We start from the raw sequence: 16695 nt of genomic DNA, 5'->3' as shown, positions 1-16695 counted from the left end.
GAGCTCAATTCAACTCATTGTAGAGATCATTTTTCAAACTCTAAATGAGACACATTACTGGGTTTTCCCAGGGTCTCATTTGGGATTTTTCTTTCATTTGCATATATAAAACTACCAGAATCAGAATACAAAAATAAGAAACCATTTTCCAGCATTTTACCAACTTATATACTTTTTTCAAACTAATGTACACTGCCTAAGCAACTGTGTTGAGTATGTTTATTTAGGTTGTTGCCTACGTGGTGGGTTTGGATTGGTAGATAAATCACTAAAACAAAGTAAAGTATATGAATCAGCTGCAGAAATCACTGGCATATCCATGAACACTGTCTCCAAGCTGCAAATAATTAAACAATTTTAACAAATGCAAACATGAATGACTGTGTCAGTGATTCATGCAATAAATAATGTATAACTTTGAAAGTGTTTGCATGTAGCTTGATTGCTAAACACAATAAAAAATCCCCGTTATACAGTTGGGAAACGATGATGCAACTTACCACATTCAATGTGAAACATAATTCCATCACTGACTTTAAACATCACGAACTTTTCCAACTTTCCCCTGCGGTATTTTCGCTGTTTTCATCCTTTTTGTAATTTCATTCCAGCTCTTGGTCAATGATACTCCTAAATATCTTGACACCGCAAACACATCTGGGGCACGTATGTAAAGAAAACTACAAATACCATAGGCCACATTCTCACCATACGGCCTTTATAGGGATTTGTAGTTTTTTAAGAAAGAACAATTTGTTGACTGAACGACTACCGTAACATTGTAAAACTACACTTCCAACAATTCCAGAAAACCCGGAATCACAGCTCCCGTGGTCCTGGCGTATGTACTGCTTGTTTCCTGCAGCAGAGGAGAAGGAGGTGGTGTCGAGAGACTGGCAAGATCCAACAACATCGCAACCTCAACCAACACCACTATACAATGAAATTATCATCAATAATACCCGCTCCCGAACTGCACTACTTCACCCTCTTGCTGGTATGTGGCTGAGTAATCCCGCGCGCTTTCAGTAACACAGTTTTACTTGCAATTGCTAGCTCATATAACGCTAGCTATTGGAATGGTTTGATTGACTTGGATGTGATGCTCTTGATTCACATTGGTAATTTAACGGGTTATTATAATAAGGTCTCCAGATCTGATAGAACTGGCGGCTTTAACTATGTCACTTCTGAATATGTCAATAGGTTTAATGGCCTGTGATGAATGTTGGTTAGCTGCAGAGAGTGCTAAACAGCTGGCTAATGTGGCTAACCAGCTATTAGGGTTACCGGGTTTGTAGTCATGATGCAGCTGCAAGTATGACGTTTTGATAGTTTATAGCCTGTTGGCCGACTATTCCCATTTAATGTACAACCACAGTCTCACAGAAACCTGCCAACTTATATGAATCATTTAGAGTGTTTACAAGCAAACCAAGAGTCATTCAATCATACAACCTTTATTTAAAGCAGGTTCCAATACAGTGTTGAAAGGGCCAGGAGAGTTTTCTAATATAGTGTAGATAATGGCGCAAATAAAAGAGTTTTTGATGAATAAGAAGGCACGCAAGTTTGGGAACCTTGCACGGGTTGTAAATGATAAATGCCCCTTGATGGAATGAACACGTTTGAGGTGCTAACGAGTATCTTAGTCTTATTCATAGTTGTGAAGTTCCGTAGACAGCGTTTTATGTGAGCCTATTCAATACGGAAAGTTCTTTAACAAATTAATTCAGGTCAACAGTGAATTTATAGTCCTAAAATAAAGAGAGGGATATTTTGGGATCCATTTCATGCGACTTTGCAGTGAAGAAACCGGTTGGTGAACAGCTCTGTTGTGGCCTAATCCTATTGGCTGTCAACCCGGAAGTGACCCGCGCTGCTCAGCGCAGCACAGCATGATGTGAAAACCACAGCAGCGTTAACTTTGCTGCCTGTGTCGTACATTTAAACAAGCTTTTAATTGCTCTTTGATTGTATTTTAGCAGGACTATAATACTGGTTCATGATCATAAATGTTTTGACATTTGGTATTGTTTTCATTTGTGAAAGTAATATCAGTCACCTCAGAGCAGAGGTAGTTTAAGATTGACCTCTGAGAGCTTCTGTTTGTCTTTTATTAATCATTTCAATAGGATGAGTTAAAATGTGTGTAATCCCAACTCATTTCACCGTGTGATATTGTTCATTCTTCACTTTCTGATATTGTTTCAAAGCAATTTCATGATAGCAGGAAATAAATAAACCCACTTTTGCCTGATACGGTTGAAAAACAGTGTGAACTATTACTGATTTATGATTTCAGCCCATTTTAATAAATGTTATCACAACTCATTCTCGCACATCTCCACAAGCTACATAACACTAATTTGATGACATATTTAAAGTAGAGAGCGACAGATAATTTCTTCCATATTTTGACATACACTTGAGTTTAAAAGACTCTCAAAAAGAAAATATCCATAACATGCATTTAGAAAATAAATAGGGTGAATTTTCATTTCATGCCATCTTTAAATAAAAGTAATTTTTGCTCAGCAGCAATCAAAATGTTTATGTTGATGAACCATAAAAACATATATAAAAGTAAAGGCCCATTCGCATCAAGGACAATAACTATAACTATATCATTTTAATTCTGTAAGAATTGTGAAGTCCAAACCACAGTGGGGACAATAGTATGGATCATCGTCAGAGCAATTTTAAATGAACTATTTTAAAATGCTCAAGCATTTAAAGTAGCAGATGAACTTGAGTGAGCTTTTATAATATACTGAATTGTATTGAATTTTCATTGAGTTTTATTGGTGTGGACACTGTCATTCTTTGTGCGAATGGACCTTAATTCTTTCAACAGCTCTGTGCTTGCAGCTTTACCTATGAATTGAGACTGCAGCATTTGAAAAATACTCAGGAACTAGACTCTAAAATATGTTAATTTAGTTGTAGAACCTGCTGATCAAACCTGTTTGTTTGTCTGAGTAGAAACTTCCCATATTAGAGCTGGGAAACTCTTTGTGATGAATCTCATTAAGAAATGGATATGCGTGTGTCCAAATTAAACACGCCATATGTTGGGTCTAGCTGTGATTTTGTACTTTGCGATTGAGATAAGTTGAGATCAGCCCATGCGGAGCCGTGTGTTTGTTTTGTTTCTGTGGCTGTGTTGTGGCAGTTGGAGACTTGAGTTGTCTGAGAGATTAGCCAGTGAATTTAGACAGTGTTGTTTAGCAGATGCCAGTTTTGTTGAGTAGGACATATTTACATATGCCTCAGTGTGTGTGTGTTTGATATTATTTAGTTCTGAGCATTTTTTTTTCCTTCTTATAATAGTTTCAGTATTCCATCATGGACTTTAAAGGAACTCTCCCCTTTTTTTAAATAGGCTCATTCTCCAGCTCCCCTCGAGTTAAACAGTCGAGTTTTACAGTTTTTGAATCCATTCAGCTGATCTCCGGATCCGGCGGTAGCACTTTTAGCTTAGCTTAGCATAGATAATTGAATCCGATTAGACCGTTAGCATCTCGCTCAAAAATGACTAAAAAGTTTAGATATTTGTCCTATTTAAAACTTGACTCTTCTGTAGTTACATCGTGTACTAAGACTGACAGAAAATGAAAAGATGCCATTCTCTAGACCAATATGGCTAGGGAAAATATCGAAACTCTTTGGTCATTTTTGAGCGAGATGCTAATGGTCTAATCAGATTCAATGATCTATGCTAAGCTAAGCTAAAAGTGCTACCGCCAGACCCTGAGATCAGCTGAATGGATTCAAAAACGGTAAAACTCAACTGTTTAGCTCCAGGGGAGCTGGAAAATGAGCCTATTTTCAAAAAAAGTGGAGTGTTTCTTTAAGACAGCTAAGTGTGAGGAGCTCTGCATCATATAATTTGCAGTCAGTCTTGCCGTTCACAGTGTACTTGTCAAGTTATTCTGTCTCACAGTGTTTATTTAAGGAGGGGTGAAGATGTGCGTAGTATAGCATTATACCTGTCTTCAGGCTATCTTTGATACAGTGAGTCAAACAGGATGTAGTGAAATGTAGCAAGCAACAGCAGACTCATGCACCAGTCAGCTTCTTTTACACGTGGCATTATCAAACCCATTTATCTCACATATTAGATAGCCACGTTACTTAGCTTCAATGAACTTTGGTAGTGATATGATCATTTCAGAGTAATAACACAAAATAAAATGCTAGATTATTTATACCACCTTGAATCAGCCAGACTAATATCGTCACATGGCAAAAAAAAATGGCAAAAGTCCAAACTACATTTTGTTACATTGTTTTTTTGTGTTACAGAAAGGCAAGTCTGTGACAGTTATGGAAATTTTTCTGCAATTAATTGTTATGATAAAATAAATTAATTGAGTGTTTTGCTCATGTCAGTTATAAGTTTCAGTAATATGTGTGTAGATGACTAAAATGCTCTAAATATTTAAGTACATTATTTAGTAGTAGTATTATTACAAAATATGGTAATCACTAATCATATTAATTTAGTTTAAAAATGATGTATATTGCACATAATATCAGACAGACCAATGATATTTCATGGCTATGCCTGTATATATTTAAATTTAAGCAAAAAGCTGTTCTGTATTTTATCAAAATTCCCTTGTTTGAGTAGTAGTATGTGATTGGAATTTAAAGTGCACACTGATCACAGTTAGATAAGATTATGGGAGTTTATCAGTTCTCACGGTTACTAACAGTGAGGTTTAAATGTACTTTCTCATTAAAGGGGGCTTTTGGGAAAAAAATATAGATATAGAAAATTATTTGTTTAAAAAGTCATCTTAGGTGAAACATCTTTTGTTGAAAAGAGAATTAGGACTAATTCTTATAGCTACTAGTCACTAGACTTTAATCATTAATCCAGTGGTACATCAATAAGAATCAAAATGATAGATGATTAAATATAGGCTCGACTGTCACAATGGTTTCAAGCACATTTTGCTTTTACTTATTTTGCAATAGGGTAACGATGATTTAATATAATATGGTGTGGATTCAATAGAAGTTAGCAATAGAGTAGCACACTTAATATGAGCTTTACAAACTGCTACACTGTAGTCAGATGGAACAGGTCAGCAAAGATTCACTGTTCCATAGGTGCATATTTGTTTGTTTATTTGTTTACTTTTTATAAAAAAATAAAACAAAAAATGTTTTATTTGTAAGAACCCTGAAAGGGTGAAAACTTAAAAATGCTCTGTGATTTGTGTTCTCCATATTTCAATATGTAGACTTAATACAAGCAATATTTCAAATGCCACACACAGTTCTGCAAATGAAAAAAAGTTATGGTAATAATTTTAGTTGATGTTGAGCTTATTCCATTAATTTCTTAACTGAAGGCTTGTCTAGTTTTCATTTTCGACCCTGCTTTAAAGCAGGTGTTTTGTATAAGATTATAGTTTATAAATATGACTGTCCAAAGATAATGGTATATCAGTGTTACTGACATGCACACATACAAACCAATGAAGCACCTCTGTTGTCGGCAGGTAACGGGTCTGTATACTCCAGGACGAGGAGAGATCACCAGTCTGGATGCTGGAAACATCGATGACATCCTCAGTGAGTAACTTCTTACCCTGTTTATTTGTGTGTTTGAAGGAGGTTGTTTCATCAGTAGTTTCAATCAGACCGTTACTGCACCTGTGGGTGTAAGTTATCTAATGGTGCTTTGTCATTGTAGTAGATCAAATGAAATTAAACCACACGTTTCTCTCCACAGACAATGCAGGGGTGGCTCTAGTCAACTTCTATGCAGACTGGTGAGTGTTCCAGATGTGTGATGGTTAGAAAGGCTCATGAGCGTTGTGTGCAGGTTCCCCATATGGGTAGATCACAAGAATACTTAACTAAGTTGACTTGTCCTGGGGATGATGATGTTATTAGGGTTAATACACAATACTGATATCACAATCCAATACACTCGCCATACTCTAGTGTTAAAAAATACAATGGTAGGGGTTATTTCTTTGGATTATTACTTCTAGGACATATAATAAACAGCTAGCAAAAAGTACTGTTCATTAACCAAATTATTAATTTTCCTGATTCTTCTTAGCTAAAAATACTGAATTGTTAGATATGTATGCTTGTAATCGGTCCCCGACTACATGCATGAAAATGTTTTTTATATTGTATTATAATAAGTAATGTATTTTATTTTTAATGTGTTAATGATAAATTTAATAAACATGGAAGTTCAAATGCTCTTTATATGTGGATCATTGTTTATATGTGGAAAAAAAGCTTTAATAAAATTTTTCTAAACTTTCATTTTGGGGTGAACTATTCACAATACATAGTTGCATTTTTGTATTGCTACATATTGTGACACAATATCTTTTTACACCCCTAGATAATAATAATAATAATAATAATAATATTATTATTATTATTCAAATAGCTTTATTGATCTTTGGTTACATTAGATTTTATTGAACTGACCTGAAATGAAAAAAGAATAACTTCCACTAACATCTGGTAATGTAAAATATCTGTATCCACTAATGAGCTCATTTTATCTGTGTGTATCTTCTGCAGGTGCCGTTTCAGTCAGATGCTCCACCCCATCTTTGAGGAGGCGTCCAATATAGCGCGGGAGGAATTTCCAGACACTTCACAGGTGGTGTTTGCCCGGGTGGACTGTGACCAGCACTGTGAGTTAACACACACACACACACACACACACACACACACACACATTGGTTTAGCCTTTGAGATAAAGCAAATTAAACAGAATTATTGATGTCTTGTAAAGTGTTTGATGGGTTAATGACAAAACTGCATCTTCTGTGAAGTCAAGGCGGCTCAAAGATACCCCACAGTGTGGGTGTGTGTGTGTGTGTGTGAGCGAGAGACGGTGCATGACTGATTCCAGCCGATCGGCTTTGGAGTATTTACCCCCGACATCAGTTGACTTTCATGTCTCGGCCCCCTCCCCCCTTCTTTCTTCTCTACTTTCTTCAGTTCTTTCACATTTTTTGGTTCTGTACTTTGACTGGAGTCCATCTTTCTCTTTAAAATGAGACTACCCATGACCTCTGACCTTTTGATCTTTCCCTCTCATAACCTAAAAAACTAAATATTCATGGATTGATCCATATTTTGTTCTCCAAAGCGCAAATGATCTCCAAGCTTGAAGTGTTTTTTTTTCTACATTTGGGTCCTAAAACTCACCTTTCTATGTATTAGAAAGCAAAGAGAAATAAGTGTGACCGGGAAAAGTCATGTCGCCTCATTCTGTTGGGTTTCATTGATTTAAAAACACCTTTAGATATTCAAATGACATCTTTAACATGCACTACCATTTAGAAGCTTGGGGTCAGTAAGATTTTTTTTTTTTTTAAGAGATGTTAATACTTATATTAGTCAGTGATGAAATAGAAATGACAAAAGTCTTTTTCACATAAATGCTATTCATCAAAGAATCCTAACACCACAGTTTCCACGAAAATATTTATCTGTTTCCAACACTGATAATAATAAGAAATGTTTCTTGAACAGCAAATCAGCATATTAGTATGATTTCTGAAAGATTCTTCGACACTTGAAGACTGGAGTAATGACTCAGCTTTGCCATTATGGGAATAAATTACATTTTAAAATGCATCATAATAGAAAGCCATTATCTTAATTTTTTTTTTTTTACAATATTACTTGTTCTAATGTATTTATGAACAAATAAATGATGCAGACTAGTGAGCATAAAAATCTTCTTTAAAGGGTAAGTTCATCCAAAAATGAAAATTAGCCCATAAATTACTCACCCTCAAGTCATCCTAGGTGTATATGACTTTCTTCTTTCAGACAAATCCAGTCGGAGTTATATTTATATTAAATATTGTCTTTGATCTTTCAAGCTGTTTCATGGCACTCAGCGGGTGTTACATGCATCAGTCCAAAAGAAGTTAAATAAAAAGCGCCATAATACATAAAAGTGTCTCACATGGCTCCGGGGGGGTTAACAAAGGCCTTCTGCAGGGAATCGATGCATTTTTGTAAGAAAAATATCCATATTCTAGATGTAATAATCACTTTAATGTAGCTTGCACCATCAGTTGTACACAGAAGCAGCTCTGGGAGCATGACGTTTGGAGGTCAGCATTGCGCATGCGCCATGAGTCTCGTAAAAACCAATGTTTGTTAGCAGGAGTAAAGGAAGAAAAAATTCCTTACTTTAGCAAAGGAAAACCAGGCTCCTCTTGGCTTATATCGAAATCCTCCAACATTCTTCTTTACAAATCCTTGTTTTGTACTTCTAATAAGTGACCGTTGTTTTGTTTTGATCTTTCCGGTGCATTTCTGCATGCGTCACTTCTGAGCGGCACATGCGCAAAGCAGAACTCATACGTCATTACACCGGAACTGTGAGCTCAAGTTAGATTAAAGTGATTAGAATTGAATTTGTATATTTTTCTTACAAAAACACATCGATTCGCTACAGGAGGTCTTTTTTCACCCCCTAGAGCCACGTGAGACACTTTTTTTTAATGGATTGGGGCTTTTTATTTTACTTTTTTTGGACTGATGCATGTAACACCCACTGAGTGGCATTAAACAGCTTGAAAGATCACAGACAATTTTTTATATAACTCGAGGGTGAGTAATTTCATGAGCTAGTTTTCATTTTTGGGTGAAATAATCCTTTAATAAACTTATACAAATCTTACCAACATCAAACTCTAAATGGTAGTTTAGCTGAAATAAGAGTAAGAGTTTTTGAGTATTTTTATTTTTTTTCACTTATAGCTGATATAGCCCAGCGCTACAGGATAAGCAAATACCCCACAATGAAGCTGTTCAGGAATGGGATGATGATGAAGCGAGAATACAGAGGTCAAAGGTCAGTGACCGCCATCGCTGATTTCATCCGCCAGCAGAAAGTGGATCCAATCAAAGCGATAGAAAATCTGGAAGAAATCAGCACTATAGATGTGAGTGTTTCACAATCACAATACTAAACAGTTTAATTTCTCTAGTACATTTAAAATGTCTACCCAAAGTGCTTTTTAGGTTCAGTGACTAAGAATGATTGCTGTGTCATCTCAATGTCCTTCCTTCCCTTTCAGAGGACTAGACGCACCATAATTGGTTACTTTGAAAAAAGGGACTCTGACAATTACCATACTTATGAGAAAGTTGCCAACATCCTGAGAGATGACTGTGTTTTCCTGGCAGCGTTTGGGTAAGGGAAGAACTTAAGATACTTGAAGTCAGCATGACGTGTGATAATTCACAGAACCTGTTTTCTAAATGCATGTTCCTGATTTTATTACATGCATGGGTGAATTGTTCATGTTTTTATTTTGATCAATTTGTCATAATTCGACCTTCCAGTGAAATGACACTGGAAGTCCCAGTCCCTTTGGCCTTAAAAGGGGTATAAACATATAGGTTTAAAATGTTGAGTACAGTTTGTGATAATGACAGAATTCTCAGTTTGGGTGAACCGTTTCTCCAAGGCAAGACACTCCAGGCAGTACTGATCAGTTTTGAGACTAGTGGAAAGAAAACATCCAAAATACACCTTTAAGTGTTTATTTTAGTATATTTTTACTATTTGTGTCTGTAGATTTTCATTATAATTTTTTTTCTCTACACTGAGATTTATGCAAATGAATGCATATTCTATTAGATAATGCATTGTTTCTGATATTTAAACATAGCATTAGAGAAAACATGATATAAAAGTTATCTTAATGGACTGTGAATAATCAACTTAAATCTTGATCGCCTCAATTTTACCAAATGTTTCTATTCCTTTCTCGTTTTTTTTACAGGGAAGTTTCTAAGCCTGAGCGGTTCAGTGGTGATAATATTATTTATAAGCCAATGGGAGAGAATGCTCCTGACATGGTCTACATGGGTTCACTCACAAATTTTGACCTCAGCTATGCCTGGACGCAAGACAAGTGTGTGCCGTTAGTCCGAGAAATCACATTTGAAAATGGAGAGGTATGCATTCTTTTCTCAAAATATATTTTTTGTGTGTGTCTAAGAAGTAGTGCATGTAGCCTACTTTTTGTCCACATTTGTTATTTGTGTACATCTAGCAGTCGAACAACGAAATCATCATTTGCATAAGAAAAGTCCCCTCCCCCTCAGTGTACTTTTCCCACACTCAAGCACATCTGACTGTGTACGTTTCAAGTGTGTTTGTGTTTTAAAGTCGTCCGCATGCCATGTCCTTTAGTGGGTGTGGGTTTTTTCTTTGATTTACTTGACCGCATGTTTTGAATATCTTCGGTCTCTGTTGCTTGGTGATAGGGCAGGTTCTCCACAATCTGCTCCACTGACCCACCTCTGCCTAACTGCACTTCACCCAAACATCCTACACACTCTCAAAACTCATTAGACTGCATTTGTTTCTGGTCCACAAATCAGAGCAATGTTCCATCAGTGCTAATGCATTGTATAACAGAAATGGGACTTTTTACTGTCTGTACCGCCTTGCTTAAGAATTAGAATTTGTTTTTGTGTGTGTGTAAAGGAACTGACGGAGGAGGGCATCCCGTTCCTGATCCTCTTCCATCAGAAGGATGACACAGACAGTCTGGAGAAATTTCAGCAAGAAGTGGCTCGCCAGCTAATCAGTGAAAAGGGTATACATAAAGATCAGAAAGGGTCATGGACGGGTCAATATTTAATCATTGTGATATAAGCCACTCATAGAACTCGCACATTTACTTGTATTTACTCTGGCTATGGAGTCATGTACTGTAGGTTTCCTCTTACCGGCTTATACCATCTGCATTGCTTTTCAAGACATTAGGGGCTTTCGCACTGGAGAAACCTTTTCATAGTTCCTAGAACTATTGGGCGGAAGTACCCACTTTTTGGCATGTTCACTCCGCAGGAACTAAGAAAGTATTTATTTCTAGGAACTCTTTTTTTTTTTTTACTACTTGAGAGTAGGGTCTGAAACAGTTATATAGGAACTACCAGTGAAGTAATTGACGCTGATTGGCCAAATGCATATGAAACACCCCAGCCTTTTAACAAATATTTACTCCACGGACATGGAAAACAGCGATAATGACATTTAGCTACCTGTTTTTTTACCCTTTTATTCCACTTCAGAAAACATGGTTTTATCACATATGGATTACCGCTGTGTTTGTTTTGTATGTTTGTAAGGCATCAGCTTCAGAGGTCATGTACGTTTACATTTTTAGAAATATAGTAATGGATTATTTTTATACAAATATTTGTGTTCAGTTGAAGAAAGAGTCATGTAGATCTGGGATGGTATGACAGTGAATCCTTTTAAAGGGTTAGTTCACCCAATAATGAAAATTACTCACCCTCAAGTTGAAAAAACTTGAAAAAAATTACTCAACCCGCAAGAACTTCGTTCATTGTCAGAAAACATATTAAGGTATTTTTGAGGAAATTCGGAAGCTTTCTGACCCTGCATAGACATCAAGGGGACTAGCACATACAAGGCCCAGAAAGGTAGTTAGGACATTGTTAAAATAGTCCATGTGACATCAGTGGTTAAACCTTAATTTTATGAATCTGCGAGAATACTTTTCGTGCACAAAGAAAACAAAAGTAAAAGTATTTGCGTAGCTTCATAAAAATACAGTTGAACCACTGATGTCCCATGGACCGTTTTACCAAATGTCCTTACTACATAATTTCGTAATTTATTATTAAATTAATGAATGAACCCACCAACTGGTCGGTTTTGAAAAAAAATTTTTTTATTTTATTTTTTTATACAGTTTACAGTTTTGATGGCCAAAAATGATTTTTAGACACAGTCTGTATTTACAACACATCTAAATGTACCTTTTCTCTCAGGTTCTATAAATTTTCTTCATGCCGATTGCGAGAAGTTCCGGCACCCTCTGCTGCACATTCAGAAGACCCCCGCCGACTGCCCTGTTATTGCCATCGATAGTTTCCGCCACATGTATGTCTTCCCAGAATTCAGCGACCTCGCGTAAGTATTGGACTTGTTCATGTGTATTTATTTGCAGTGATTCCTTGAGCCTCCTCTCTGCAGGTTATCTCTTGTTCCAGACACCTACCAATTAAACAACGATTGGAGACTCGGCCCACAGCAACACACACTGAAAGAGTGATAGAGAACTGGCTTTGGGCTTCATACCTCAGCCAGATATGCCAATTAATTTAGCAACACTTGACTGATAGCTGTAATGTGTGTGAACATAGTAGCTTAGTTTTCATAGGTTTATAACTATGTTATTACTAATTTATTGCAGCATCATAATTATTTATGACACCAGAGGCTGTACTTGACAGAAAGCATCATAATTCAGTGCATGCCTTTTTTTTATTAAGCACTCTGTATATCCTGTTATCCAATAAGGGCCTTATCAGCCTGCCTCTCGTCAGTCTTTGATACAGCTGATTGTCCAGGGGGTCAGTAGCGTCTGGGGCAGGACAGATGATGTGATTATTTTGTTTAAATGCTGTGGTTTTGGAGACTGACGGCTTTCTTAGGGTCTTATCTGTTCACTCGTTAAATCAATGATGCTGCTCATGTTGTTCTTTGTTTTTTGGACAGTTTTATGATGCCTTGTGTATATGAACAGGGTTCCAGGAAAGCTGAGGCAGTTTGTATTGGACCTGCACTCAGGAAAGTTGCACAGAGAGTTCCATCACGGCCCAGACCCCAAAGACAGCACTCCAGGACAGGTCAGATTTCACCACAGCTTCTGCGCAGGATTGCTTTTCATTTTTAAAATTGACTTGAGATGGACCTGCCAATATAATCTGGATTTATATAATATTTTTTCTACAGATTATTTATATATATATATACACACACACACACACACACATACATACACACCTTAATTTTTCCAGTTTAACAGCATTAAAAATATTTAACACCGTTAACACGGGGCGGGGCAAGGGTTGGCCACCCCACTCACAACTGCTGCTTATGTCTCTTTCTTTTTTCTTTAATTTAGTTTATTTAGCATAATGTCTTTATTCAGTCAGATGAGATATTGTCTGGTCATATGTCGGCAAAAAAAATTTTCCTGTTCTGTCTGCTGCTATACTGTTCTGGTAACATGATCTTTATTTGCATGCACAAATGCAGCGGCACGCTGTAAATCATTTCATATTAAAGCACAATTATATTTAAAAGGTTGTGAGAAAACAATGTCTGTCAGATCCGTGTCACGTTTAGCAACGGCAGCTAAGAAATAGCAGACAAAAAATAATAATAATAACCCCGCTGCTGTGATGTCTGTCAATCAGAGAACAAAACAACTTTAATGTTAGGTGAGTTTAAACGTGATAATTTCAGGGAAAAAAGTTTAATTGATTGACCGTGCTTATAATATGAATATTAAATGTTTATTTATTATTTTGATGTTTTTGTTTATTATTTAATACTAATTCAGTTTAAATTCCTTTTTATGCACACAATATTTTAAGCTTTTTAAGACCCTTTCTTCTGCCACTCATACATTAATTAACACTTTATCTTGCATTAATCTTCCTAACAAGGAAATTTTTGTTAAAAGAAAGTCCAAATAGTTGACACGCTTTCGACAAACACAATGCAACTGATGACCTGTTGAGTATTCAAGTGAACAAGTCTCTCAGATCACCCAGTAACGAAAACAGTAATATTGTCGAATATTTTAACATGTCATAATAACTGTTGAGTATTACAGTGTTGGGTCCAGTTTTAGGATTCTTCAATAAATAGAAAGTTCAAAAGAACAACATTTATGTAGAATAGAAAATATTTGTAACAATGTAAAGTAATTTACCATCACTTTAGATCAATTTAATGCATCCTTGCTAAATAAAAGCATTTATTTAAGCATCTTTGAGCTATGAAAAAGCGCTATATAAATAAACTTATTATAGTTATTAATATAAAAATATTACTGACCTTAATTTTTTGAATGGCAATCTGCAAAACTACACCTTATATTAGTATCAATGTTTGTAATTTCAAATGCCATTATTAACAAATTACAGATATAATTTGTAATTTGCACATAACAGTGCATCATTATGCGATGTTAGTTTAATCAGCTTCTGTTTGGCCTGTATATATATCGAGATGACATTTTGCTCAAAATCAGTGTTGTCCACTTTTCAGCTAATTAAAGTACCCCATTATGACAGGCATTTTACTCAGGTTGTGAGTTCAGAACTCTTCCTGATCGAAATCTTTGAAAATGTGTTCATCTAAACTAATTAATGCAGGCATACATTAATTAAGAATATGACTGAATGAAATGCACGTACTGACATTTGAATGTAGATGCAGCAGAATGAACCTGGTGGCCTTGGTGCTGAGCAAGCTGCTGACAGGAACACATCCGTCTAGCATTGGTTCTCGAAATAATGACTGTGTAAACAGTCACTTTGCAGATGCAGGTGATCTGTGGTTATTTATTCACCTGTTTGTGTGTGTATTCCAGCAGGAGGAGAATATAGAGGTGGCCAGTAATCCCCCAGAGAGTTCCTTCCAGAAATTGGCCCCCAGTGAGACGCGCTACACCATCCTCAGGGACGAGCTGTGATGTCACAACCACATCGAGACCCAACCCAGAACCCAGCAGTCAGCTGGTGCCTTCCTGGCCCTGCCTCTGCCTGCATGATGTCTATTTTCAGAATTTTTATTTTAGATAAAAAAAAGTGAGAAGGTGAACCCCTGTGCTTTTTTGGGGTGGGGAATGAAGAGGAGCGTTTTTACTTTTGTTTTTGGAGCTTGTAAATATGTTTGTGCTCTGTGGGTCTTGTCTAAATTAAAAATATTAATTTTTGTTTTGTTTTTTTGTTTTCTTTTTTTTGCCCTACGTTTTTGTCTCCCCAAGTCCCTGATTTGTAGGAAAAAATTGCTACATTGGTGGTCCTCTTTGTTGGAAAGCAAATTGAGTTTATTATGGATCTTAGGTGCGAGCAAGTGGAATCATGGGGGGAAAAAGCACAAATCTGCAGTCCAACCTGTGGTGTTTCACTCCAGTCCTCAACAGAGCGTGCCCTGTGTGTGTGTGCGCGCACATGTATGTTACATGTGCTTATTAGTCTGTTTTCATGTACTGTACCGTTCCAGACTTGTTTAAATTCATGCTCGCTAAGATCCAGACTTGCTAGTGTCATATCATCCCATTCCACCAGGGGGAGTGGTTAGGGGCAGGGTTATGTGGGGGGGGTCGGGTTTAGCGAGGTGGGGATTATTTGTAAATCTGTCATAGCAGAGGGGACAAGGAAACCAAAAAAAAATAGAGTAAATTAAAAACAAAATTTTACAAGATTCTGTGCTGTCTGTGTCTCATTAAACGTTTCACTTATTTTTACTTTTGCACCTAACCGATCACATTACTTTTGTACATTAAAAGATATTGCATAAAATTTACAAGTATCATCTCACAGGCAGGGACCGCCAACCGAAAAAAGTATATTGTCACCGTTATGCTGTTTTTATCTGTGCAACAAAGGTATTTTGAGTAAAGATGGTAAACATTTTGTGGGGAAGTCATGGCCTAGTGGTTAGAGAGTTTGATTCTTAACCCTAAGGTTGTGGGTTTGAGTCTCGGGCTGACAATACCACGACTGAGGTGCCCTTGAGCAAGGCACCAAACCCCCGACTGCTCCCCGGGCGCTGCAACATAAATGGCTGCCCATTGCTCTGCGTTTGTGCACTTTGGATGGGTTAAATGCAGAGCATGAATTCTGAGTATGGGTCACCATTAGGGATGCACCGATACATACACCCAATACAGACACTTTTATTTTTGGTACTTGCCGATAAAGATATTTTTATTGCATTTGTAAAAAAAAATTAAATATTGGGTACAGAAACCAAAAGAGTATGTATAATGTTAGCTGGTTAACTTAATTTATTACAGATAACACATACAGTCAAACCAAAATTTATTCAGACATCTACAACATTTCACATTATCACAGTTTAGAAGATTGTAATAAAATATGACAAGAACTCCGAATTAAACTGTGTCAGAACAAATTTTTCTTGATAACGTTAGATAACTTTGATTGAAAGGTATGTGATGGATTACAATCAACCAAAAAATATTCAGACAGCTGTTAGTATGACCTTATTTACACAGCTATCAATACTTAGTCGAGCAACCCTTAGCCTTAATGACTGTCTGTAGTCTCCTAGGCATGCTTTCATCCAGCTTCATGCAAACCTGAACTTCATTTTTTCCCCCAAACATGGTCTAAATAATTTTTGGTCCCAAATTTGTATCAGTTTTACTGGTAGTCCACTGTTTGAAGAAATTTTTGGGCATCATTTGTTACAGTTTACTTTATTTTGCTATCCTCACTTACATAAATGAAATCTAGTGTCCTGCACCCACTAGAAAAAAATATATATATTTAAAAAAATTATATCTGGTCTCTGAATAATTTGTGGTTTGACTGCATATCCTTCGGTTATTTTCACAATTATGTCCATTAAAATGTATTTTACAGGGTTTATTTTTGCTCTATGGTTCATCATCTGTAATTTAAGAGCTGCTCCATTGCAGCGACTTGGTGCTGTAATAATGCGTTTTGCTGTAATAATGCAGGGTACCACGCGTTATAAATCTCCTGGGATATTTTTCAGAAATAGAAGTCACTTTTTTTATCTGAAACGTGCTGCAATTTATATTACATACAAAGCCACTCATATAATGCAGAAACACTCAAGCA

The 16695-nt window shown here is 36.4% G+C and overlaps 1 protein-coding gene across 1 annotated transcript; it reads left to right on the top strand.

The window, feature by feature from the left end:
* The first annotated feature begins 840 nt into the window (after positions 1 to 840).
* Positions 841 to 14955, top strand: LOC132158498 (endoplasmic reticulum resident protein 44-like). Its single transcript, XM_059567932.1, has 11 exons — positions 841 to 997; positions 5517 to 5589; positions 5750 to 5789; positions 6568 to 6683; positions 8776 to 8960; positions 9096 to 9211; positions 9807 to 9981; positions 10517 to 10628; positions 11833 to 11974; positions 12591 to 12693; positions 14454 to 14955. The coding sequence occupies exons 1-11, from the start codon at positions 941 to 943 to the stop codon at positions 14550 to 14552; spliced, it is 1218 nt and encodes a 405-aa protein (XP_059423915.1). The 5' UTR covers positions 841 to 940; the 3' UTR covers positions 14553 to 14955.
* The last annotated feature ends 1740 nt before the right edge of the window (positions 14956 to 16695 follow it).

This window comes from Carassius carassius, chromosome 15, assembly GCF_963082965.1.
Source record: "Carassius carassius chromosome 15, fCarCar2.1, whole genome shotgun sequence".
Classification (NCBI taxonomy): domain Eukaryota; kingdom Metazoa; phylum Chordata; class Actinopteri; order Cypriniformes; family Cyprinidae; genus Carassius; species Carassius carassius.
This window is presented reverse-complemented; position numbering and strand designations above follow the sequence as displayed.

What these genes read in the sequence shown, in the direction of transcription:
- LOC132158498 (XM_059567932.1), top strand. Translation starts at nt 941, where the DNA reads ATGAAATTATCATCAATAATACCCGCTCCCGAACTGCACTACTTCACC. An exon ending in GTTTTCCTGGCAGCGTTTGG is followed by an intron (nt 9,212 to 9,806) that starts GTAAGGGAAGAA and finishes TTTTTTTTACAG; the next exon opens with GGAAGTTTCTAAGCCTGAGC. An exon ending in AAGACAGCACTCCAGGACAG is followed by an intron (nt 12,694 to 14,453) that starts GTCAGATTTCAC and finishes GTATTCCAGCAG; the next exon opens with GAGGAGAATATAGAGGTGGC.